Genomic DNA, 27,747 nt, shown 5'->3' on the forward strand with positions numbered 1-27,747 from the left:
AAACAACAAGCATGCATGCTACAAACTTTACCCGAGTCATTTAGACAGCCGTTAGCACATGATTCTCCTTATGGGGACCTGATATGTTTAATATGCTGCTGAGAATATAGCCCAGAAGAAGCGTATAGTATAGCTTTTATTTTGGAAAGAGCCATTTCTCTGTAATAAACTCTCTTTTCCAAAGATGAGTGATTCCTCAATCAGATACAGGGCTCGCAAAATCGCCTGCCCGATGTCCTGGGGCTAGCGATTTTTTCCAGTCGGGCTACCAAAATCTATCTCTGCCCTGCCCATCGGCCTATCGTAGGAAGGAAAAATATATGTCAATGCTTTTGCATTCTTTCGGAAATGTAGCTGGGTAATTATGTCATTGGCATCGGTGAGCCACTGTCAATATGTGACATATTGAAATCTCGTTTGAATTTGCTTGTTTTTTGCTTTCACTTTGCAATCACACGAACTGTGTATAGAGAGCGACAGCACTGATTGGTGAGTGATGATAATTTGCGCACCAATTCCTCTGACATCATCTTATCAATCGTTAGCTTACTATGCAAACATGACAAGTGAAATCTCAGCAGCAAGCTTAAACATATGAGAGGTTGATCGCGCAGAGAATCGCTGAGCGTTATGTGAGTGCGTGTGTAAAAGCAGCAGGTCAGGGCTGTTCGGGGTTCTGTTTGTACAGTTATGTTTTGTTTCTGTTGCCATAGTGACGGGTGACGCCCTCTCGCTGCGACGGTGTGTCCTTCCGGGGTCAGAGGGCGCCCTGTGTGGTGTTGCTGTTGTTGTTGTTGTTGTTGTTGTTGTTGCTGTGCTGTTGCTGCGCTGAGCAGTTAGCTAACGGCAGTGTTCTTATGCAGATGTCAATAAACGGCTGTGCTCCCTGGCTAGCTCACGGGAAGCAAGACCAAACGATACCTCCGTCTCCTCCTTGTCTGAGCTCGCCACAATATTTTAGTTCTGCTGAGCCAAATAAGACAGGTCAGGGTGAAGAAGTGACAGCCAAAGAAAAGCTTACCACAAAACGGAAAAGTTATGACAAATCAGACTATAAGGCAAAAAGAAAGTGCAGCTTTATGGTTTCATGGACAAAATAATTTCTGTGGCTGCAATATGACGAGCGAAATAACCAGGGCTGCACATAAGTGGTCCGCAGGTGCGCATTCGCTGTCAAAATAAAAAACGGGCACAAGATAAGAAGTTGCAACGCGTGTTTGCATACATAAGATTTTCAGGAGGAGGACAGACATTTGTTTAGAAGTCTTAAAGATGTCGAAGAAGCTCCTTTAAGCAATTACTGTGATGTTCCTCCACCTCCAAAGAAATGTCAGAAGGAGTCCGAACCACAAAAGAAGCGCGTATTCTCGGAAAAGTAGTTGCAGGAGGTGAGCTGGCTTCAAACAAATGATGAACGCACAGAGATGTGGTGCGGAATGTGCCGTGAAAATTTAATAAATGACAAATTAAAAAGGCATGAACATTTTTTTTTTGTATCGAAAAAATATCAAACCGAACCGTGAATTTTGTGTATTGTTGCACCCCCAGTGCTTACATATTAGCACATTTGTAATAACCTCATAGCTTGCTTTGTTTTGAAGACCGTCAGTCCTAGAGAGAGAAAAAATCACAGACAGTATTTGGTGTCTCTTTTTGGTGTTGCATCTTTGAAATTGTTATTGTGGTTGTTTTATGAACTTCTGTTTATCTGGTTTTAGTTGTTCTAACAGTCTTTTTACGTCCTTAGGCTTCCGCAATCTGCACCTTGATGACCAGATGACTCTGCTGCAGTGCTCCTGGCTCTTTCTCATGTCTTTCAGTCTTGGCTGGAGGTCATACGAGCAGTGTAATGGCAGCATGCTTTGTTTCGCCCCTGATCTTGTCATCAACAAGTGGGTAACAATCACAGCTGTTCTAATATTTGAGCAGTTTTGTTTTTCCATTTGCTCATTTTACGGTGGTAGTCTCACTTCATCATTTGACTTACAAAGTTAACCATTTATCTGTGACTCAGCTTTGTGACTCAGTATAGAAATCAGGTCAGAAGGCTGAGGGATAAAGTCACATGTAAATGAGAATTTGCTGTCTAACAATGAGAATATGGTTATAGTTTTTGCTGAAATCTAAACTCCAGTTCTGTGTTTTATTATGAGGGACGTGGGAAAGGGTGTTCGCTAGTTTTTGCTGATCGCCAAGCTGTGTAGGCTGCTTAACACTTCATCCAGTTTGTATGTTAATCTTCTTAAGAAGCAGACATGCTAACCTAACCTAATTTTCAGAAGCAACAAAAAGGCCCCATGAATAAATAAGCTAGGCCAGAACATCAGCTGTTATTGCCACGTTTCGCAGGTTCCTGGTCCAAATGCACTTTTTCTGAGGCAAACTTCATAAACACAAAAAACCTTGATTAAGGCAATGCCGAAAAAGGGGGGAAAATAAAAATAATAATAAATATTTAAAACCATTAATCCTGCAGATAGCACACCCAGGAACACAGTATGACTCAACAAGGAACAAATACAAACTTAGGTTTTTAATATACACAGGAGTTAATCAGGGAGAGTGGAAACGCCAGGGTAACAAGACACGGCTGAAACTAATTAAGACATAAACGGATAAACGGAGACATAAAAGGCAACAAAACTAATATCAAAGCACATGGGGACTAATAAAATAAAACAGGAAGTAACTAAATAGGAAATCATATACAAGAGACAATGACTAGGGAGGCTAGAAAAAAATAAAGTATAAGGAATCAAATATCTGTAATAATAGTCTGTAAACACTTCAAGAGTTACACTACTCAAGTAATTCAAAAAAATACAGGAACAACTGCATTATGAACTATACTGTAAATAATTTTCTATGCCACAGAGGCAGGGCTCAGGTTAGTCTGCAGTATGTTGATTACATAGCCTCATTTTTTTTTGTTGCCATTTGCCATTTATTTGTAACAGCAAGTGAATACCCCTCCCTGAGTCTGGTCTCTTCCCATTAATAGGGAGCTCTTCCCTCCCACTATTGCTTGCTCATAGGGGATCATATGATTGTTGGGGTTTTCTTTCTTACAGTAGAAAGCAAATTCAGGTAAATAGAACTGAACTATTAAGCTATTTAAATACCTGCTGGGATTTCTGAAAGACCCATCCAGTTGTTCTACATTTGTAAACAGTGCTAAAAACATCGACATCTTGCAAACAGCTCAACCTTTTTATTGAAAATGGTTAGAAAGAAAGCCCTGAGCTGTTTGCAAGATGTCGCGTCCAAAAACTCCAGAGAGGAGTAAAAAATAGATATGAAATGTGAAGGAGTCATTGCCGATGGCACTGCAGTTGGTCAGAAAGAGTAGACAGCGCTCAGCCCAAGGCTGTGTATCAGGAGAATGTGCTGTATTGATTTTCTAAGAAAAAAAGTAATGTGGGCTGTGTGTTAGTGGAAGTGAGGTGTGAAAATCCATCATGACTGATTTTAGAGTCTGTATTTCTCCTGCAAGGATGTAACACATCCCTGCCAGGGCTATTTATTGGGAATTGAATAACAGCATGAGTGAAACAGCTCCAACTCTAACCTGTGTGTCTCTTTTAATTCTGTTTTCTTCTGTTTCTTGTCTTCACCTGCTCTACATTTCCTCTCCTCTCACAGAGATCGCATGAAGCTGCCCTTCATGACTGACCAGTGCGAGCAGATGCTGAAGATCTGTAATGAGTTTGTCAGACTGCAGGTGTCCTACGAAGAGTACCTGTGCATGAAGGTGCTGTTACTGCTCAGTACAGGTAATGGAACACAATTCACTTAGAAAAATGACAGCAGTGTTTTTCAAAAGTCTCTCTGCTGGACTGGAAAAATCACTTTTTATTGTATCTACTGTGTTATACAGCTGCAGCTTTTTTCCATTTCCTTGCAATTTGTCACAGTAGGGCTGTTCTGGTCATGTTCCTCTTGATAAATGCGCAGAGGATTTTGATTGCTGCTGCTAAAGGCCACAAATTTCATTACTTATCAGTAATGCATCGCCTTTGTGGCAAAGATTCAACAGGGTGCTGGAAACATTCCTCAGAGGTTTTGGTCCATATTGGCATGATAGCATCACGCAGTTGCTTTAGATTTGTCAGCTGCACATCCATGAGGCAAACCTCCTGTCCCACCGCATCCCAAAGGTGCTCTTTTGGCTTGAGATTGATGACTGTTAAGGCTATTTGAGTACAGTGAACTCACTGTCTAATTCAAGAAACCCATTTGAGAAAATCTGATATTTGTGACATGGCATGTTGTCCTGCTGGAAGGAGCTATCAGGATTGATCATAATATGGTCATTAAGGGATTGGCATGGTCAGCAACAATACTCAGGTATGCTGTGGTGTTTAAATAATGACCAGTTGGTACTAAGTTGCCAATTGGGCCAAGAAAATATCCTCTAACTTCTACCACTGATACAAGATAGGGTGTATCCATGCTGACTTGTTGTTTACACTAAATTTTGAAATATCACATCAGAAATCGAGGCTCATCAGACCAGGCAGTACTTTTCCAATCTTCTATTGCCCATGCAAATTGCAGCCTCAGTATCCTTTTCTTAGCCAGCAGGAGAGGCACTTTGTGTAGTCTTCTACTGCTGTAGCTCATCTGCTTCCAAGGTTTGATGTGTTGTCCATTCAGAGATGCTCATCTGCACACTTTGCCTGTAATGAGGGCTAATTGAGTTACTTTTGTCTTCCTATGGGCGCAATCTGGTCATTCTCCTCTGACCTGTGGCATCACCAAGGAATTTTTGCCAAGGGAACTGTCACTCACTAAATATTTTCTCCTTTTTTTGATCACTCTCTGTAAACCCTATAACAGAAACATCCTAGCAGATCACCGGTTTCTGAAATATTCAGATCAGCCCGTGTGCACTTGCATCACCTTTTTTCTCCCCGATTCTGATGCTCAGTTTGAACCTTCAGCAGGTCATCTATATATGTAAATACATTGGGTTGCTGCTGTATGATTGGCTGGTTAGATATTTGCATTACAAGCAGATCAACTTGTGTACCTAATGAAGTGGCCGGTGGTTGTATGTTTTAATACTGCAGTTCAAAGATCCTGTTTAAAATCACTGCTGACAGCAGCAAATGGTAAGCATGCCGCAAGTGTCTACACTGTCAGAGGCATAACGGCAGAACAGTAACATTCCTGTCTGCAATAATTTAAACCCAGTCTGCTGACAAAAGCACAGTAGATGTTTTGTTCTGTAGATGCATTATTATGTGTGTCTGTCAGTGCTCGCTGGACCTTTATGTCACTTTACGTTCACAGGGTGTTATGTACCCTAAACCATTTCAAGCACTTGTCTTGCATTTTCTTTAACTTCATTGTTTGGTTTAAAGTGTATCTTAAGTGTTTTATTTCAGGGGTCTTCTTCAGTTCTGAAATTCAGCGATCGAACATGGAGCCATTTCTTTTTAGAAGGACACATGAATTCAAAATGCCACAGAAAAGACCGGGTGTTACTGTTACTATCAAAATATGCAAGTTTGATGTTCTTTTGACATTCTTCACCAATCTGCGATGTAACAATGTGATATTTTCTTTTAGATGCCTTCTGTTAAATGTTACTGCTCTTTGAAAGTGCAGTCCTTTCACAGATCGTACCTTGGTAGAGAGTCATTTAATTTCCATACTAGAGGCTCCACTGAGAGTTGAATTAGTATAACTTTTGTGTTTCTTATCTCACTGAATAAAAACAGTTAGCTTTTTTATTACTGCTGTTTAATCTTCTTTTATGTACGAGTGTCCAGTGAAAGCACATTATTAAAAAAAAAAAAAAACTAATTTTCTTTTTTAACAATTTAGTTTAGCTAAAATTGGATTCAGAAGACATTTTTACAAATTGTAAATTTATTCCAACTGCATTTTATTTGCTGTGTATAAATTAGTAAAGGCTGTTAAAGGACAGACTCAAATAGGCAGTGTTCATCAGGCCTCTCTTTATTTAATGTTTGAAGAGGTCAAATAATGAAAGCTGTGGGTTACCAATCAGTAACGTAACCCTACATGCTACACAAGGAAACAGTATCACTAAATCAGACCTTTCCCACTTATTTCAAATTTTCTTGTCTGTGATGGAGAGCATTATTCTCAGAGAATGGCGAAGAAGAGGATGCACTTCAGAAGCAATTAGCTTGTTATGCAGGAGGAAATTACATTTCCATACTGTGCACCGGCTGCATTTTTGTACCTTAGAGCGATTTCCATCCGTTTCCCTCAGGGATGGAAATACTATTAGATGGGACAACTTTGGTTTGAGCTGCTTTTATCCATTCTCGCACACATTATATGGAATTTCAAGTCACTTATAAGACTATTTGATATACTGTCATGTTTAGTTAAATATAGAGAATAGAGAATGCTCAGCAGCGTGAAAGCACCACAAAACATAAATAACTCAATAAAGAATTTATAGGTCATAGAATAAGAAAACACAAGTTGTTTAATGAGTTTGCAGTGCCATTGTTGCCTAGCACAATCACTGCAAGTCACTGCTAAACTGTGCGGCTCACTGCCTGACACCAGACTGACAAGAGTCCACAATGTGCTGATACAACTGTATTGCTTTTCAAGTTTGAAGTTTTTGCTTTTCAGCAGTGACCGGCACAGCGAAAGTCCTCAGTGTGTCCTCTTTAATATATCATTTGAACGCAGAGAATCATTTTGAAGGGTATTCAAATGTCCTGATTTAAAAAGCAAAAGTGACACCTTGCACTGCAGCTGGTACTACTTTTAACCCAAATTCCAAAACTTTGGAACATTTTAAGCAAACTGCAATTATTTTCAAATCTCATAAATCTATATTTCATTCATAACAGTACACAGAAAACATACATTTCTTTACCAAAAAATAAAATAAGGTCATTTTGAATTTGTTGGCAGCAACAGCTACAACAGCTTAGTACCATGACTGGGAATAAAAAGAGCATGTTAGAGAGGCAGAGTTTCTCAGAAGTAAAGAAAAGTAGATGTTCACCAGTCTGCTAAAAACTTTGTCTACAAATTGTGGAATAATTTTAGGAAAAAGTTCCGCAATGTAAAATTGCGAAGACTGTAGGATATCTCAAAGAATCTCATCATCTACAGTACATGTGCAAGGGACAAGGCCAAAAATCAATATTGAATGCCTCTGATCTTTGGCCCCTCAGGCAGCACTGCATTAAAAAGCAGCTAAATTATGTCATGGAAATCACCGCATGGGCACAGGAACACTTCCAGAAATCACTGTCTGTCAATACAGCCATCCGCAAATGCAGGTTAACGCTCCATCATGCAAAGAGGAAGCGATGTGTGTGATCATGATCCAGAAACGCTGTCATCTTCTCTGGACTAAAGTTTATTTAAACTGGACTGAGGAAAAGTGGAAACTGTTCTGTGGTTTGAAGTTCTTTTTGGAAAATTGGAGACCATCCTGTTTGTCATCAGAACTCAGTTCCCAACCTGCATCTCTGGTATGGGGGGGGGGGGGTGCATTAGACCCTCAGGCACTATCAATACTGAGAGGTGTATACAGGCTTCAGGGTATCCAGATAACCTCTTTTACAGGCAAGGCTGGCATATTTGAGCAAGACAATCCTAAACATCAGCTGTTAAAAAGCATGGCTTCATAGTAGCAAAGCCTGCCTGTAGTTCAGCCCTTTAAGCAACTGAAAACATTTGGCACCTGATGAAATGAGAAATATACTCTGTCAGTCTTCTCTGATCCAGAAGAGTGTTGATCATTTGTGTCTGAATGCAAACTTCTCACCTAACTCTTTTTGCCACACGAACAGCAGACACAGACCTGATAAGGACAAATTCTTTGATAAAAGCTTTGTCTTACTTTTATGTGTGTGTTTTTTTTTTAAATTTATACCTTCAGAACCCCTTCCTATGTTAACCACTAGCCTAACAGAGCAACAGTGTCCTTGAAGCTTACCAGCTCCAAGTGAACATGGGAAAAAATCGTATTTTTAAATTTTTTTTTTAAATGATACTGATATATCGCTCTGTGTTGTCTCTGTGTGTGTGCAGTACCAAAAGATGGCCTGAAGAGTCAAGCAGTTTTTGATGAGATCAGGATGACCTATATCAAGGAGCTGGGAAAAGCCATCGTCAAGAGGGAGGAGAACCCTAGTCAGAACTGGCAACGCTTCTACCAGTTAACTAAGCTACTTGACTCCATGCAGGAGGCAAGTGAAACACACAAACACACACACACACACACGTTTAAGTGTTTTTAGGCTACTTTGTTTCATATAGCATTTTCTTGATATTTATCCCATAGATTGGCTTTCTTTGTTTTTTTTAATACCAGCCAGGTCTTTTCCACCTAAAGAATACACTCATATTCTGTGTAGTGCATTAAGTTTCAATCAAGTTAGTTTTTAGCACTCTCCCCTTCTGCCTCTCTGTAAAAACTTGTTGCAGACGTAAAGATCTTGCATTTAGAACCTACTCCACTTTAAGGGAAATCCTTTTAAGTAAAGTGAGTAAACAACTCTTACTAACCTCTTTGTGTCTTAACCAGATGGTCGAGGGTCTTCTCCAGATCTGTTTCTACACCTTTGTGAATAAAACCCTCAGTGTGGAATTTCCGGAGATGCTGGCAGAGATCATTTCCAACCAGATACCAAAATTCAAAGATGGAAACGTCAAAGCTCTGCTGTTTCATCAGAAATGACTGCCTTAAATTGTGAATCAATGCCTTAAATCCTGCCCTGCACATATACCTCTCCAGGGGCCCCTAGCTTACATATCCTGCCTCCCTCATCGCTCTGATTCAGTTTCTCAGTTTTTCCTGGGCCTCCTCTAGAAATTCTGCCACGCCCCTTCGGGGCTCAGCCATTCAGCCTAATCTTGGAGCACAATACCTGTGGCCTCAAGCCCCCATCCCAGTCCTAGTCCTGCCATAGTATCCTATAACCAGCTACCCTGAGGTACCCCTGAGCAAGGTACCGTCCCTACACACTGCTCCCCGGGCGCCTGCTTAGTGGGCTGCCCACTGCTTCACTGAGTGAATGGGTCAAATGCAGAGAAAAACAAGTAATTTCCCCATGGGGATCAATAAAGTATCCATTATTATTATTATAGCCCTTCCTCTTAGTTGGACTATGAATGTCTCTTGGGGTGGATGCATTTTGGGCAATTTTTTTTTTCAGTCCTCCCTCACCTACTCTACACCCATAGCCCTGTGCTTGTATTTTTAATGCTTTCTTACAATGGCTATGTGCCTCATATTAATTCAAGCCTCTAGTATTTTACTGCAGTTTTCACAGAGAAGCTAACATATAGAGTACAAACACCTTTTCCTCCAAGAACATTACACCTTGTATACTTTGCAACTTGAAAGGATTAGCAGTTCAAGCCTAGTGTCCCTCCTGCTGTGAATTACTTATCACTTCAGAAATTATTCAAATCACAATTCTACACAAGACCACTGAGAAAAGAAATCAGCTAGAGACATATTCTCTATTTATTTTATGCAGGCACACAATTCAAGTCACATACAGAAGCAAGAGACACACACGCACACACTCACTCAGCCAAATGTTTACACAGGATGTACCTGAGGGAAAACCAGTGCCTTTTAGTTTTTACGCTCTTCATAGCCATCCACTGTAAGCTGTAGGTTTTTTTGCATTAGAAGTTGATGTCGACATCTTTCCACATGATTTGTCTGTTTCTCTATTTCCGCGTTGTAATTTCTGTTTTCTATTTCCAAGCTGCCGTTTCAGTGTTCTTAATGTGGAAAACTCTCCCTTTTGTTCTTATCTCCTGTTCTGCATGTAGGAACACAGCCTATGGTACAGATAAGTAATGTTAAATGTTTAGTTTTATCACTTTGCAAAAAAAAAAAAAAAGTCCCAAAACAAATTTTTTTGATATTTTATTATCCATGTGAAGTATATTAGATAAATTTGCTGCCTCTCCCAGTCAGTATTAAATTCTGTTAAAAGTTTACCCAGCGTATACAATGAATGCACCTACAAATAGCTTTTTTTTCTTGCTTAAGCTTCAGCCAGCTTTGATCTAAATGGGTACTGCTAAAATTAAAATTAAAGACACATTTAATGTTTTGTACTACTTGGGAGCAGACTGACTTAAATTTTAGGATTTCTATCTTTAAAAAGTTTTTTATGCTTTAATTGCATTTGGGGGAAAAAGTGTTTTATAACGAAAATGCATTTGAAAAAGCCATCCGAAGTATCAAAGGGCCTGCTTCAATATGTCAGACCCCAAAAGGTACTACCATTAGGATTGTTGTCATTTTTTCATTTTTCAAAGTAAAAGGTTTAACTGGCTCAAAAATGGTAGCAACATAGCACTCATGATAGGAAATGAAGGCATAACATTGATGGTTTCCCTCAAGATACCATTTTGATTTAATATTTCCCTTTAATTACCATTAGCTGAATGTACTTGCAAAATCAGGACTTATTATATGGAGCTGCTGTGCCAACATTGTGAAAATACAAAAATATATTTGTTTAAAATAAAATATTTATTTTGTATACTGGACGTGAAATGGATACCCATAATTGATGAAACCTATGTTTTAAAAATATTTCCCCTCTAAAGCTCAAAACGTTGGTCTATTGATTTGTGAATCCAACCTCAGGAAGTGAGTGATTACTTCACATGGATGCGCTCTACTTGTTCCTAATGTAATGGAAAAACCCATTTTGTTTTGGGTTTTTTCTTTTCTGGAGATGTGACAGAGTACTTCTGATCTGACATTAAGTGGTTGTTGTAACTTTGCTTCAGGGTGCTCATTTATTTACAAAAATAATTACAAAAAAAAAGGATTGTTCAGTGTCACACCTACACCAGCTTAAAGTACTGATTGTTATCATTTAGCCAATTGTACGATAAACCTTTTTGTGATCAACAAAAAAATTGTATTTTTGAATTTTCAAAATACATTTGTAATGTGAAAATCCATACCAGCTTGTGTGATGGCCAAAGCAAAATGCAGTGCAGTTGTATGCTGGCTTCTGCCGGAAGTGTTAAAACAAAATGCCCTTCACCACCTCCTGTAGAGTACAGTTACTTTCCTCCGTATGTGTCTTATGACTGTCAGGCCTCTCTGCCTAAATTTCAACTGTACAGGTTTTCAGCTGTTTACTCTGAACAGTACTCACCCCTCTGCTGCACATAACTCTGAATGCCAATTAGCAGAGACCAGGTAAGCAGGTTGCCATAGAGACTGGTCATTTGTATGTTAGTTACGGCTAACAGCACAGTGGGCACTGGAAGCATACAAGCCACTGCTGAATAAGAGCCATCTTTTCTTCTTCTTTTTTTTCTTTTAGGGGTGGTCACTCGCTTCAGGGTTGTTTCATTGACAGTGCAGGCTTTCAGCTCCACCTTCTAACTGTGCTGCGTGTCCTTGTGCTGTAAAAAAACACGGGCTTGTTGCTGCTCGCATCACTGTGTGTTGATTATTCTAGAGAAAATTTGACTAAACTATTTGGTTGGATAACTTGGAGATGGTATTACAGTTGTTCCAAGGTGGTGGTGCTTCAGAAAACCAGCTTTAACATGTCGTTAGCTTCATAGCATAAGTGCCTAAGTCATTGACTTAGTCAAATGACTTAGGCAATTATGCTATGAAGCTAACGATGTAGATGTAACCATATTGATGCTTATTTCTGAATGGCTATCCGGTTGTTCAGTGATGACGCGACGAATCCTACTTCCGGGTCTAAAGTAGTCTGCGTTTAATATGGCTTTTGTGTTGTTAACATGTTTAATGTTATGTATTTTCTTCTATTTGATCTAAAAAAGCTCCTAAAACAGTCAGTGATCACTGTTGACCTCCCTCGGCTTTTATTACCGCTAATCATTTATTTAAGCTCAGTTTTTAAAACCTTAGGATGTAACTGCAGCCCAGCCCATGCAGCAGTATATGAATGACTAACCTCGTATTGTGGATGGATTATCTCAGTTGTTCTCCTGGCTGAAGTTTGGTCCTTTTACAGCATCCTGCCATGCGATTACATTTGTTCCTGACCACCGAGAACACTCACGTTAACTTTTATCGAGTGGGAAAAAAAGTTAGCTTGTTTATATTATGCTAACATAGCTGTGTCGCAAGCACGTAGCACATCATTATATACCAGCTAGCCAAACTTCAGTAACCCTACAAACATCACTGTTGTTTAGTTTTCTGTCCTCATTTATGCTGGAAGTGATAGCAGAGCTGTACGTTTTAATTTGTTTCCAAAACCCCGCAGTCAGGACATGCTATATTGTATTTGGATAGAAGCTAGCGAGCTAACTCCCTGCTAACTTCTAACTCCGTTAAATGTCATAAATTCAGTTTTCATGGATGCCTGGATGTTAAACTCAATTGTTACACCCGGTAGAGCAGAACTCTGATCATTTTATTAAAGATGAAAGACTTTAGACAGTTTTTCAACTCTCAGTAATGCCATAGTGATTGTTTGATATATGGACCTGCAGCAGAGTTTAGACCCAGACACGGCTAGTGACGTCAGACTGAACAATCGGATAGGCGCATATAGCAATGCTAGCATATCTAGTGCAATGTAAACATCATCTAAGACTACAGAACATTTTTGCATTTCACCTTCATGCTCGATTAAAGGCCTTGCGAAAGGGAGCCAGAGAGCCATAGAAATAAGATTTCACATCAGGAAATAGATAAACCCTTAACATATATCGATGCTTTTAGAGATTGATCTATTGTAAAAATGATATTTTCTGTGATTTTGATTACATCGGCTTGATCCTCTTTGATATGACTAATTTTGCTCAGTCATTTTTGTACATTGAATGAGTCAAGAAAGTAAATATTTTTCTGTTTGTTGGTTTGTGTTTGATAAAGGTAGATGTGTTAAATCCATAAGGAAGTGTTGAACATGTTTGTCTTGTGAAGTAAATGTAAATTCTACGAGTCCATGAAAAAGTCTACATGAAAGCTCACTGTGTTTTTGAAGATAAGGAAATGAGGGAGTGGGACAGAGAAAGACTGGTGGAGATTTATATAAGAGTGACCAAAGCAGAGGAGAAAACAAAAATTAACAAAAGAAGTATTCAAGTTACATTTTGAGTAGCACTTACTATCCAACTTCTAGTACTTCTTGTTTTATTTTAAAGATGTCTTTTGTAAAGGTCGTGGCTTTGGACCCCATGTATTGTTCTGTGAGGATTTACTGGTCACTTTAAAAAGAAAATTTAAAATGTTGACTCTCCATATGAAAGTAAAATTTACCAGAGCCTGACAGAATTGCACTACCCTGATATTGTTTGATATAATCTATTTTGTATAAAATACATGCAAATGTTATCTTTAAAGATTAAGGGCAGATCATGTTTCACTGGTATATATGGCTATAGCTTTCACTAAAGTCTGTTTTCTTCGTATTTCAGTTATGTAAATGTAATCCAATGTTTAAAAAAAATACAAACCATTAAAAAAACAGTAGTTTGTATTACTTCTGTATTACACCCTTCCTGTAGTCGGTGTCAATAGTTTCACCTATTTGATTAAATGTTGAATTAAGTTACGTGTCGTTCTCTGACATTGGGTTTGACATCGAGAGTGGAAATTTGGAAGAACTGATTGCTCTTTAGTTAAAAGCATCTTACACAATAAAGTCTCCTGTTTTTCAACACTCAGCTACATGGATTTCATTTTTTTGACTTGGAACAGAGTTAAGGAAAATAAGCTTCATTTTGATATATCAAAACAGGTCTCACTGCCCAATCTGGAATCATGTACTGGAAACATGATTTGATAAACATACACGTGAAAACATGCATACGTCCTTTCACTGCCACGGATTCCTTTTATGTGTTAGATTAAATTTATTGAACCATTATTATCTGACATTTTTACGTTACCAGTACATGCCCATGATTTTGTTAAGTCTGAGATTTTAGTCTGTTAAGTGGTTGCTAGCCAAGCCGATGGCATAGTAATATATCACGCATAATGAAAGTTTGAGGTTATGAGTTAGATATTTCTGCCATGAAAATAAAATTATACAATGCTTTTATAAGCTGTTCCAGGTGCATAAACATTGCAAAGGGTTTATTTTAGTCAATTGGATGGTGGTTGCTTGGCAACATGACTAGCCTTAAAATGTGATAGATGGATAAGACCCTTCAGGGGGACGATGTGCCAATTATGGTTGCTCAATTCCTGATCATGTAAGACACAAACATGGAAACAGACTTTGTGTTGAGGCCACACTTTATCTTGCTAATTTGTATACCAGTATATTATCAGACCTACATAATGTTAAAAATGTTTAGCCTGACTTTTACAGAACTACTAAAAATAATATTTTAGCTATTAGTTCATTTTTATGAGTTTTCTTTTTCAAAATTAAAGAAACAGTTATATTTTATTTTTATTTTGCTCATTTCACATTTTTCCTTTTTAAAGTTATGTAACTAATTAAATTAAACGCACACACACATTTATGTGTAGTGTATTGTGTTCTATGAATGTGCAGAATGAAGTCGTCCCATTCCTTCCTTTCACAATAAAATTCCCTGAATATGAAGTGTGGCTTCTGTGCCTAATATTAGTGGAGAGGTTTAAACTTGCATAGTTGTATAAAGTAACTGTAGAAATTAATATAAACTTGCACTACTATTCTTTAAATTGTGAAATAGTTATTTACTATTGTTATTTTAACTATTATTGTTATTATTATTACATGTTTTTAATATATGGCATGTCCAAAAGCACAAACACTGGTAATTTCATTAGACACACCTTGCTAGTTCCAGGCTGGATCCCCTTTTGTCTTCTAAATTTACCTTAATTCTTCATGGCGTAGCTCTAACAAGGTGCACAGACCTCTTTGTAGAAAAAAAAGAAACAAGCCCAAACATACAAGTAAACTATATTCCCAAAAGTTTTTGCTCATCTGCTTTCACACAACTCTGACCTAGAGTGACTTTTTTAATCCTCACAGTTTAATATGATGTTGGCTCAAGCTTTGCAGCAATAACATCTTCAAGTCCCGAGAAGTCCTGACTCACAGTCTCTGCACTAATTCATCCCCAAGGTGTTCTGTCAGGTTGAGGTCAGGACTCTGTGCAGGCCAGTCAGGTTCTTCCACACCAAATTTGCTCATCCACGTCTTTATGGACTTTGCTTGTGTGCAGCTGTGTTGGAACAGGAAGGGGTGACCCTAATCCCCAAACTGTTCCCACAAAGTGGAGAACATGAAGTTGTTCAAAATGTCTTGGTTCCTGAAGCATTAAGAGTCCCTTTCACTGGAACTAAGGGGCCAATCCTGACAAATGCCCTCACACCATAATCCACAGGTGGCATCCCTTCACAGTACCACGCTGGAATTCACTGAGCTCCTCAGAGCGACCCATTTTTTTCAGAAATGTTTCCAGATCAGTCTGCATACCGGCTGGATTTTGTACACCTGTGGCCATGGAAGATATTGGAACACCTGAGTTCAATAATTTTGATGGGTGAGTGAGTACTTTTGGCAATATAGTGAACATTTAGAGCATGTGTGCAAGAAATCTGATTTTTATGTATGGACTGGGTTGTATTATGTTCTTAAATATGAAAAGAGGCCAGCTGTATCCTTCCTGTGTCATATAGCTGTTATGCTAAGCTAAACTATATGTAAGCTATTTGCCTCCTGATGCTAGCCCCACACATAATGTACTGGTATCAGTCTCTTTGTCTTTTATGAGAAAGAAAGCATGTAAATGCATTTATAAATTAACTAATAAGTGCTAATGAATTAGCCTGCAGTCACGAGTGCTTGAAACTTAAAGCTTACATTTTCATGTCATCTTAGCTGCAAGTTATGACTCACCACAAGTAGATTCTAAATTTAAATAAACATCAGTAAACGTTTACTTAAAAGGAATCCAAACTGTAAAAACATGACTTAATATGAAGTCCAGTGCAGCTGACTGATGGCCTAACCTTGTGTCAAAGTGCTGTTTAGCAAGAGAGAATAGTTCTGCTTACCTATGAGCCAATCCACTCAAATTCTAGTGTAGCGCATCAAAGTTGTTCTAGTCAACTAAAACAAATCTATTCTGTTAATTTTAAAAACCTAAAATAAAAATATTGTAGAAATATCTTTAGTTTTTATACTTTTTTAGCGCTTTTATTGCTATACCTATGCTGATTTTCTCAATTCTTGCCTCTGTATGCTCTCTATACAGTAATAAGTTAAAAGCCTAAATCTAACATTTAAACTTTTTCTTTTTTTTTAAAAAACTCAACTTAAACGTACGACTCCACTCTGGAAACTAACTGAAAATAAACCGTATTAAAACAAAAATAAATTAAAAATAAAAACGAATAAAAAGGATAAAACAATAATAGCTGTTTTTATGCACAATTTTTTTAAAATATAAAGTAGGGATTACAGGATGAATAATTACACATTATTAATAATAAACCAGAAGACAAAAATCGGAATCAGGATTGGAAACTAGAAAGAAAACTTCAAGCTACAGCTGTTCAAGATTTGTCTTTAATTCTGCACATTTTTCACAAAAACATTCAAAAGAATATTTAAGGCTGCAGGATTTAAATGATACAAAAAATCAGGGCAACAAAGATGGAATTAAGGAATTAAATTAGTATGCTAAAAATACAAAATATAAAATTTCATAATGAAAAAAGTATACCTTATCAAATACTGTGTATTTATTTACAAAGTCAAGAAAACACCCCAAAAAGAATGCCGTGCAGGATTTAGCCTTTAAGTAATCTCATAAATAAAAAATTTAGATTTGAATAAAGTAGTCTTATTTCACATTTAAGCTTTTTTTTACTCTCCCATTTGATTTTTCTGTTGAATTTATAAACTGGATACAGGATAAAATGGGGAAAAATAATTTTCTTAACAAGTGGTTCAAGGAATGAGCAAGCCACAAAGCTGACCAGCTTTTATACACAAGTAAAAACAATTCTGAAAAATCTATCACCTTTTCCCCCTTCAAGTATCTGAACTGAATGTATTTACAAATTACAGGCTGGGCAGTAAATTTTTGATCAAAGAATAACTCAACTAGGTCAGCCATGGTTAAATTAGATAATCATGTAATCTTGTTTCCTACACAGGAAAAATTAGGCGTAAAGAAGAAACTATGAATGTTCAACTCTTGAGGGATGCTTAACTTTACATTTTTTTGAAATATTAAGTAAAGTGATGAGGTATAAAGGGCATGGAACAATAAAGACTGTGTGATACCTTGACTTTCAAAATTATTTCAATTTTTCAGTCGCACCGTGCTGTCAAGATTTAAGCATCCAAGATAACCAAGTAACTAAATCTGCATAATGGCTAAAACTAAAAGAAAATATTATAAATAAACATGTTTTTCCCAAGTTCATTCAATCTTCCTGAATGGACTGAAATGGTGATGCCTCACAGCTGGGCTTGTTTTAACTGACAGGAATCAGCTGTTCTGCCTTTGTTGCATTTTAAATTGCTGATGGGCTTGTGGGGATTATTTGAAATTTTTCGCATTTTATGCGAGGGCTCTGCAGGGGAAAAATTATAAATAAAGAGAAACCCATAGCTGACCTTTGAGTGAACTAGTTCCAAAGAAAACTCATCCTGTGCCGACCTGCCCGGGGGCTCCTGATGCTTAACTGGAGCTCTGAAACATTAGCCAGGTTGAGTCTTGTCCCAGGCAATAACTGCACTTCTGCAGTGCTCACACATTTACAGCCATAAAGCCAAACCCAATCATTTAAGTCAACTTTTAAAGCTTAACTGTCCCATTTGGCATTACTAATCAATTCTACAATAGGTGAAGTCCAAAGTTAATACGTCCTGTCAACATCTCTGCAGAAACAGTTGCCTATTTATACCTAACCAAAAAAAAGGAGTGTGTGGAAAAGGTGGTTGGAGTGAGGGACAGTGCAGTTCAAAATATAAAAGCAAAGAACTCACACACATTGCAGCTGAAAAATATCAAATCATTTATACAAGTTTGTCTAACTTCCTCCCACTGTTCTCTCTCTCTTTCGCTCACACACACACAAATTTGGGTTTGTTCCCATATAGTCTTCACCAAGACTAAAAGCCACGCACGCTAATCAAATAAAAGCAGTCTCGTCTTTTTATATATGTTTTCATTCCCCAGTGCAATTCAGGGTTCTCTCCCCACTTCGGTATGCTTTGTTTTTGTGTCATATCTATTGGATATAGTTCTGCTTGGTCCAGTTTCAGTTTCCAGTCTGATCAAAACAAAAAGTCACCTTATCTGCATTGGTCCCGTCCAGTACAATAGAAGTGATTGAGCCTGTATCCTCAATCTGTTTAGTTTTCTGAAGTTAAATATAGTTCATTAAAATCCAGTTTGGTCTACTCCCATCCACAATCTTCCAGTTCATGTATGCCGTTAAATTATACAAACTCAACATAGTTCTCTGGTATCAGTCCTGTTCGCCCATCAAGAGTCCCTTCCAACCAGCCAGGCTCCCTGGAAGTATGAACTAGACAGAAGGGGGAAAACATGGATATTGTTGAAATGCATTGACATAGAACTGAAATGTTCATAAAAATGTGAAGACACTATGCATACTGAGGGTGAGAGGGTGGAGAAGCAGGCTTAAGATGATGGTTAACACTTCCACATGTTCCCCATCGAGTGTTTAATGTCTAAATACTTTGGAGAGGATATAATAATAATAATAATAATAATAATAATAATAATAATAATGGATACTTTATTGATCCCCATGGGGAAATTACTTGTTTTTCTCTGCATTTGACCCATTCACTCAGTGAAGCAGTGGGCAGCTCACTAAGCAGGCGCCCGGGGACTAAGCAGGCATCACAGATTGGCTGTTGTTTACTTGTGAGCATGAAACACAGTATGAGCCCGAAACGTCAGGCACGCGTCCTGCAACAGGAAAGTCTTTTCTGTACATGAACATGTAAGTTCATTCTTGTGAAATCATTCATGCAGGAATGAAATTGTTAACTCAAACATACCACTTTTGATGGTTTGTTCCAACAGCTTGGTAAAAGTGCAGTGCAGTTTTAAATTGGAAACATGATTAGATTAGTTTGGGGTGCTGTGGTGGTTAAACATCCTATAAATACGAAAGTGCAACATTGCTACAGGGTTAGATTGTGTGTTCACCAGATTTGTCCACACCAGGAATCTAATTTGCACCAAGCTGCGCACCACATTTACATCAAAGACAGAAAAATAAAACCATGTAAGCCTTTGCACGTATTTGATTCTTACTATTTATGTAGGGGGAAAATGTTAAATTCAGCAAACCTGTAGTATGAATATTATACTGTTGCTTTATTCTTGTAAATGTCAAGAAAGCACTATGAGGTTGTATTATGAGCTCCGTGTGGACAGCTGGGATGCTTCATCCTTCGCCAGCCGTGAGCAGACTGCATTGCTGAGATACCACGTTAAGGATTGGATGTCCCCAAGGACACATTATGACCAAAAGGCCTCGGATAACATGAGTCTGCATTACATAAGCCTAAATAGTCTTTATGCAGTTAATTCTATTTTGGTTTGGGTTTGAAACTACATCCCACCAACATGGAGTATATGTCTACAAGGAAACTTTACTCAGGCCAACTATAATTATAATAGCCAGCAAAGCAGAAGACCCAGTATAGTTATTGTTCTTAAATCTGGCTGATCTCGGGTAATGAAGCCCAGATCTGCACAAAGAAACTGAGATTATATAATCAGAGTCCTAATGGCTCATTCACAGTAGAATAAAAAATGGATTGCAGTCTTCATTCCAGTTGGGAAAAATCAGTAGTTACCCAGTGATTGCATTGAATTTTTTTATATTCGGCGACTGTTTACAAGTAGCTGCATCAACTATTTTGATTGCAAGAATATTCATGCTCAAAATTCCAACTTTAACTCATTTAATTACTTCTAAATTTTCCACGTAATTTTATTACATACATACAAATGTAAAATGTTAAATTTATCAGTGTCTAGTTAAATGAAAATTACTCCAGTGGTATACAGTGGGGCAAAAAAGTATTTAGTCAGCCACCGATTGTGCAAGTTCCCCCACCTAAAATGATGACAGAGGTCAGTAATTTGCACCAGAGGTACACTTCAACTGTGAGAGACAGAATGTGAAAAAAAAATCCATGAATCCACATGGTAGGATTTGTAAAGAATTTATTCGTAAATCAGGGTGGAAAATAAGTATTTGGTCAATAACAAAAATACAACTCAATACTTTGTAACATAACCTTTGTTGGCAATAACAGAGGTCAAACGTTTACTATAGGTCTTTACCAGGTTTGCACACACAGTAGCTGGTATTTTGGCCCATTCCTCCATGCAGATCTTCTCGAGAGCAGTGATGTTTTGGGGCTGTCGCCGAGCAACACGGACTTTCAACTCCCGCCACAGATTTTCTATGGGGTTGAGGTCTGGAGACTGGCTAGGCCACTCCAGGACTTTCAAATGCTTCTTACGGAGCCACTCCTTTGTTGCCCGGGCGGTGTGTTTTGGATCATTGTCATGTTGGAAGACCCAGCCTCGTTTCATCTTCAAAGTTCTCACTGATGGAAGGAGGTTTTGGCTCAAAATCTCACGATACATGGCCCCATTCATTCTGTCCTTAACACGGATCAGTCATCCTGTCCCCTTGGCAGAAAAACAGCCCCATAGCATGATGTTTCCACCCCCATGCTTCACAGTAGGTATGGTGTTCTTGGGATGCAACTCAGTATTCTTCTTCCTCCAAACACGACGAGTTGAGTTTATACCAAAAAGTTCTACTTTGGTTTCATCTGACCACATGACATTCTCCCAATCCTCTGCTGTATCATCCATGTGCTCTCTGGCAAACTTCAGACAGGCCTGGACATGCACTGGCTTCAGCAGCGGAACACGTCTGGCACTGCGGGATTTGATTCCCTGCCGTTGTAGTGTGTTACTGATGGTGACCTTTGTTACTTTGGTCCCAGCTCTCTGCAGGTCATTCACCAGGTCCCCCCGTGTGGTTCTGGGATCTTTGCTCACCGTTCTCATGATCATTTTGACCCCACGGGATGAGATCTTGCGTGGAGCCCCAGATCGAGGGAGATTATCAGTGGTCTTGTATGTCTTCCATTTTCTGATGATTGCTCCCACAGTTGATTTTTTCACACCAAGCTGCTTGCCTATTGTAGATTCACTCTTCCCAGTCTGGTGCAGGTCTACAATACTTTTCCTGGTGTCCTTCGAAAGCTCTTTGGTCTTGGCCATGGCGGCGTTTGGAGTCTGACTGTTTGAGGCTGTGGACAGGTGTCTTTTATACAGATGATGAGTTCAAACAGGTGCCATTCATACAGGTAACGAGTGGGGGACAGAAAAGCTTCTTACAGAAGACGTTGCAGGTCTGTGAGAGCCAGAGATTTTCCTTGTTTGAGGTGACCAAATACTTATTTTCCACCCTGATTTACGAATAAATTCTTTACAAATCCTACCATGTGAATTCATGGATTTTTTTTTCACATTCTGTCTCTCACAGTTGAAGTGTACCTCTGGTGCAAATTACTGACCTCTGTCATCATTTTAAGTGGGGGAACTTGCACAATCGGTGGCTGACTAAATACTTTTTTGCCCCACTGTATATTAAGTTTATACTGAGCACTTTTGCCTTAATAATGAATTATTTGAATGAATAAACCTTTTTTATATACTTCTGTTGGATTTTACGTAAAATTATTGCTTCATGGTTACTGAGGGTGAAGAATCTTTTTTTTTTTTTAAGTGAAGGTAATAATTTATCTACACTGTGTCTCTTTGAAATGGGGGACTAGACTAGTTTTATTCTGCCTATATTTTCTTATAAAAGCAACGTTTTCTACATCATTTGGCTGTAAGTTGCCATTTCTACAGAAACTATATCATCGTTTCTGAGGAAAATTTCAGAATTTCCTTTCAAATTAATGAAGTTCTTGCTAAACTATAAATGTAAGCAGTTCAAGTTCATTGTTTTATCAGTAAACTGACGACTGCATTCAATCAAAAACTGACAGCAAACCAACTCTAGCTTACTGCCCACTTGACACACAAAGTGCTTTGAAGACAGAAATTGACATTGAGTGCTCACAGACCTGGTGTCCATCTTCAAAGGACCCATTTCAAAGGAAACGAGAACACTAGATCATTGCACACAGTGACAATAATTTTAGTTACGCAGCAGTGTCCAACCATTATTTTCCTTTGGTAAGGTGGGTAAATAGGAAAGTAAAGAAAGGGGAAAATGTTTAGCATTTCCCTTTATCATGGTTTGTATGTCTCTGGGTAACTTTCATATATATAGTATGCATGTCTTTGCTGTTTGTTACATATTCAGTCCAGTGTATTGCTTTAGCAGCTTGTCTGTTTGCCAGATTCTAAAGTCTCAGCACATTTTATTGCCAGGTGCCAGATAAAATATGTTAAACAAATGTTCTGTGGATCCAGTCTCTGGAATTAGCAGTGTACATTCCTCTATGCTCCTTCATATTCACTTCATATCATAAAGAAGAAGTTCCAGAAGTTCTAGTCAAGGGAAAGTGGTGCTATAAGCCTATCATATATAATTTTTGGACGGCTGACTATTTGGATAAACGTCAAGGATTTTTTGAAAGCCTCAGCACCAAGGCCAAGCAAATTCCCAAGTCTGGATTTTTGTTTTGACAACAAATAGTTTCTATACGCCAACCCACATTCTTTCCTTTTTCCTTTCTGCTGGCAAGTCCAGATTGTGACTCACCATTCTCAAAGATGGTCCCAGCGATGAAGGACAGCTCAGAGTCGTGCTCTGCCTTGCAGGCGTATAGAGCTCGAGCTTTTCTGCCCGTGAAACTGGAAATAAGAAGAGAGTTACACTGAGCCAGTAATCAGACACCAAAGTAGTACCTCAATTTAACACAAATGGCAGGTTGGTCACTTTATATGCTCTGTTTATTAAGTATCAGATGGTTAAATTCACACATGGACTTTTTCCTTTTCCTGATTTTAGAGTAGGTATAAAATATTAGTGCATGACTGTACATCATGCAAAGCTACACTTAGCAGAGGATTAACAGCCCTACAGTTGATCCTCTGTGGAAACAGGCCTATGTCCAGAAATCTGCTGAGGGGGAGCACCCAGTGCTTGTGAGAACAACCCTATCCTTTTGCTTGTGTGGAGGATCTGAAGATAAAGATAATGAAGCTTTTTGTTCTATATCAGGAATGACAAAAAAAAATATCTGTACATGTTCAAACCTGAACCAGGTCTTTGATATGGAACTGGACAGGAATGAACCCACCACAGCGTTTCTGTTTGGTAAATAATACACTCATTACCTGCTTATTGTGTGACATGACTCTGAATTAGTCTTTAAAAATAAGCTGTACGTCAGTGTTAACTGCACATGAGGATGTGTTTGCATATGTTTACTTAATTATTTGACACTCTGGACATGGTTTTATGTCGACACTGTAATATTCCATGGTGTTGTATGTCTTTAAAGTTCTAGCTTGTCATTTCTTTCTGCCTTGTAAACTTTACCTTTTCATTCAGATATAATTTACTGTTATATCTGTCTACCGTCTCCTACTGAGTCATTTAGAGGTCACAGCTTTAAAGACCTGATATTTTGAGGGTGCAAAGCACTTGAAAAGAATACTAGCTGTTATCAGCTTCTAAAACAGCACCAGGACACTTAAGGCTTAAAATGTTAAGCACTGAAATGAATTGTAGTGACAGACACTATATATCTACCAAGGTTCAGATGAATAACTGCATCAAATTAAGGCGTATTTTTATTGCCGTTTCAATAGAGAGGCTCATATTAGAATGACTGCTGCTTGACGTGTCCTTGATTTGAGATACTGCGGTAATACCCCGAGGGACGAGTTAGCTCTTAAGCTCTCTCGTTTCATGGGGAAGAGGAGAGGTCAGTCACATCCACTACACCAATGCCTCTTGAGCTCTGCTGGCTGGAAGTGTGTTGATCAAATTAACTACAATAATGGAGATCCATAAGCTTTCAGATAAGGTTTTTTAACTAGTTGGGCAAATATTACAATTTTGTATAAATATATTTTTCCTGAATAATAATTGATGACAACTGCTTTCATCTTTCAAAAGTTCCATCTTTTTTACTTTCATGCCGTCCTAGACTTTTGCAGTTTAAGGTTTCTTAGAATGAGCACAGTTTGCAGTTTCATTCTTATTGCTGGCAAGTCAGCATCATGTCATTTCATAAATACTGTGCACTAACCTGACAGGGGAGGAGTCACTGGAGGCAGAAGATATTGGCTGTGGACTGGAAGGGGCTGAGAACATCGGCCAGGAGGGTGAACGTGGAGAAGTGGGACTGGAAGACGTTGCACTGAAGGACAAATTTACAGAGAATGACATGTTGATAGAATTAGATAAAAACAGGATAAATAACACCTCATGTTGATACCCTAAAGTACTGGAAATTAGGTGTGACAAGTGGCAAGTGTGACTTTAAAGCAGTTTTAAATGTACCTTGTTGGTATGCTGGCGCGAGGCTTCGGGTTCAGCCTGGAAACACACACACAAGAAAAGAAGACAAAGTGAATCAATCAGTTGTTATCAGTGCATTTTATTACATACAGAAGTGTTTCTGGACTTGGGAAAATACATTGTGGAATGAATTTGTACATTATAAATTGAGAGACAATGATGTCCACAGTTCTACATGAGAGTTTTCCACCACATGAGGAATAAATGACAAGTCAGCAAAGTAGCCCTCCAATCTCGCTTAGCTAAAATAGTGAATCCAGAAGCCAAACCATACCAAATTCTGTAAAAGTGTAATGTGCTTCGTGTTCAACTAAAACAACAAGAATAATGGAGGCTAATATGGAGGCTGTTTGAATTTTCCCTTGGTGAAGTCCTAACACAGTCCCAGTTGAATCTTGTGGTCTGTAAACACAGTGGGTAGAGGTCAGAGTGTGGATGTTCTCCCTGTGGTTGCACAGGTTTAATTTTCCACTCATGCTGCCCTTGACCAAGGAATTGGTGTGCATTTGTAGTTGTCTCCTGGGTGCTGCATAGTTGATTCCCACTGCCCCTAATAATTAGGATGGGTTAAATGCAAAGACGTAGGAGGGTAAACACGATATCCTTATATTTATCCTTACATGTAACAAAAAAAAAAAAAAAATCAACAAGACTTTAATTAGGTGGGGATAAAAAAAAATCAATAACTACAAAGGACTGATCCAAGAATCAGTTGTAGTGATACTCTTTGTAAGGGAATAGTCATAGATGCAGTTTTGGTCAACGTGGTGATGTTAAATGTATTTCAACTTTCTCAGCAAGATCCATGTCTTCACCAGAGATGGGCAGTAGCGTGTTAAAAGTAATGTGTTACTGTAATCTGATTACTTTATTAGTAAAGTAAGGGATTACTATGGCAAAAAAGTAATTAGATTACTGTTACTTTCCCATAAGCACGCTACGTTACCGCATTACTAAACCGTGATTTTGTTTGTGATGTTTGTGGGAGTGTCTCATGATAATGACGAACAAGCGTGCAGCGTCCGTAGCAACAACAGACGTGTGTAGATCAACAATTAATAATATGGATTGTGAAGGAGAGTACGACCATGCAGCGTTTAAAGCTCGAAGTACTGACTTTACTTTGAGTTCGATTCTGTAAAAAAGTGACAAAAACATTCGCGTCTGCTGTACACTCTGCGTGGGGGAAAAAACTTTTTCTACAGCGAAAAATTTAACTTCAAATCTGAGCAAGCACCTAGAACGCTGCCATGGGAATGTGAAATTCACAGAGAAACCCCCGGATCCCCCCACTGACATGACTGCTGTGGCACTAGGCAAACCTCCACATGCCCCACTCCTGCTAAACAGGTAAAAATAGATTTAAGAACGACTGTACTTAGTGCCGCTGAATCTTTGCAAGTACTTGCATCTATTTGAGTGTAAACACAAAACATTGTTTTAGTTCATATGCTGAAATATGCAGAGAATAGGTTAAAATGTTAAACAAATTCCTTCAAGTCAAAGACTGTTGCGTATAATTTAATTTTTGCCTGATGCGAAGTGCATAAAGTTAAAAGATTCAAACTAAAACAAGCTTTAAAAAGAGACTTTCTCATTTGATTCAATTTTATATGATGGATAATGCAGAAAAAAATAGAATTGGGCTGAAAGGTCTATTGATTTATAACACATTCATGTCGTGTATTTAATAATAATAAGAAGAAGAACTTTTTTTTGTTTTTTAGAACTTTGTTTTTTTATTTATCCCGAGGGAAATTCTTTTGTCATAAACATGCTCAATGCAGCAAGAGAGACAGAGGAACAGTGTAATAAGTTTATGTTATGTTTTTAAAAAGTCACTAAGTAATAAAGTAACTATTTACCTCAGAAAAGTAATGGGATAACTTTCTTAGAGAAATAATAATAATAAAGTAACTTGACCAACACTGGACTTCCCCAAAAGATTTTTCATTCAGTCTTTCTAATCCAATGATGCAGGATGCAGATGAACTGTCACTTTTAACACACAAAGATTACATAAAAGGCAACACCAGATTGTTTCAGAGATTAAAACGTAAATGCATCACAGAAAACTGGCATGTAAATTAAGCCAGCAGAGTCACAAAGAACCAGAACACCCACTGTTGTGCATTCACAGCACTGAAAACACAGCCATGCTGCTGTGCATCATCCCCTACGTCGACGTTTATTTTGGGCTTTCTTTTGGAAGCCTTTGCTTCTTCTTACTTGTATTACTCATAAAAGCTAAATACTAAAAAAAAAGTCGTATATTTATACACCTATTTCTAAACTGAATTTTTCCTGGGAGTCTTATTTGCAGGTCTTCTTATTCTTATACTTATTCTTAATAGCACAAGCAATTTGCCTCAATTGTTTAAAAAGATTTCAAACTGATTCTTGAGCTACTTCTGATTGCTTCAATCACCAGGAATTCAACAAGTGAACACATTTAACTGGCCTTTAAAATACTCAATTTGCCCCCATAATCAGTGACAATTTATTAGAAGAATGGAGTTAAAAGGACATATTATAGCCAACAGTGCCAACATAGTAGCATTTGATATGTTATAGTGGATTCAAAAGGTAGCCAGAAAGTACAGGAAATCTGAGTAGAATTTTCTATTTGTGAAATACTTTGAGAGGTAATTTTAAATTCTGTGAAGATTTTTTTTACCATACCAAACAGAAGAAGTAATTTGAATGAACAGTGAGGTGAAAAATTCTATATATCCTTCCACTAAAAATGGTAAAAAGAGAGAAACTCTAATAAATGGGGTGCTGTAAAGATATGGCTTCTTTATTATTTTATTTTAACAATCTGCACCTGCCTAGCAAAAGCAGACTGTACTCTTTTTCTTCCAGTGTCAGATCAATCCCCTCATTCATTTTATATAACATCACATTGGTGAGTCAGAGGATTATTATTTTTTCCTCTTATCTCCCTCTCTGCACAGCGTCAACAGATTCATAGTCGGCTCTATTCTATATTATAACAGCCTTTCCCTTTTTTTGATGATGTAACATATGGTTGCTATGGTGACGTAGCTATATTTAAAAGTTAGTTTTGTGATGTTTTGTTTCAGGGACCCTGTGACAGACTGGCAACCTGTCCAGGGAAACTGAATGAGCTGAGGATGGATGGATGTTTTTGGGACACTACAATAAAAGCATCAGTAAAATAGCTTTTAGATCAGTAACTCAGTGCACACAGAACAAGACAAACACACATAAACAAA

General features: G+C 38.1%; 2 protein-coding genes across 6 annotated transcripts in view; one reads left to right on the forward strand and one right to left on the reverse strand.

Annotated features, from left to right (window-relative positions):
- Positions 1 to 16,368, forward strand: part of LOC308387580 (glucocorticoid receptor-like) — a 69,358-nt gene extending 52,990 nt beyond the window's left edge. For both annotated transcript variants that reach the window (XM_080867739.1, XM_080867740.1), the window contains 4 exons: positions 1,748 to 1,892; positions 3,643 to 3,773; positions 8,041 to 8,198; positions 8,537 to 16,368. In XM_080867739.1, coding sequence (XP_080723865.1) covers positions 1,748 to 1,892; positions 3,643 to 3,773; positions 8,041 to 8,198; positions 8,537 to 8,689 — 587 coding nt within the window. In that variant the 3' untranslated portion in view covers positions 8,690 to 16,368. The remainder of the gene's footprint in view (positions 1 to 1,747; positions 1,893 to 3,642; positions 3,774 to 8,040; positions 8,199 to 8,536) is intronic.
- A 121-nt stretch (positions 16,369 to 16,489) lies between these two features.
- The window catches only part of LOC308387578 (rho GTPase-activating protein 26-like), an 86,172-nt gene continuing 74,914 nt past the window's right edge, over positions 16,490 to 27,747 (reverse strand). For all 4 annotated transcript variants that reach the window (XM_080867736.1, XM_080867735.1, XM_080867737.1 and 1 more), the window contains exons 22-25: positions 24,491 to 24,526; positions 24,237 to 24,347; positions 22,739 to 22,830; positions 16,490 to 18,481 (exon numbers count right to left, since the gene is read on the reverse strand). In XM_080867736.1, coding sequence (XP_080723862.1) covers positions 18,393 to 18,481; positions 22,739 to 22,830; positions 24,237 to 24,347; positions 24,491 to 24,526 — 328 coding nt within the window. In that variant the 3' untranslated portion in view covers positions 16,490 to 18,392. The remainder of the gene's footprint in view (positions 18,482 to 22,738; positions 22,831 to 24,236; positions 24,348 to 24,490; positions 24,527 to 27,747) is intronic.

Source organism: Rhamphochromis sp. 'chilingali' (genome assembly GCF_963969265.1).
Source record: "Rhamphochromis sp. 'chilingali' genome assembly, chromosome: 19".
In the NCBI taxonomy this organism is placed as follows: Eukaryota; Metazoa; Chordata; class Actinopteri; order Cichliformes; family Cichlidae; genus Rhamphochromis; species Rhamphochromis sp. 'chilingali'.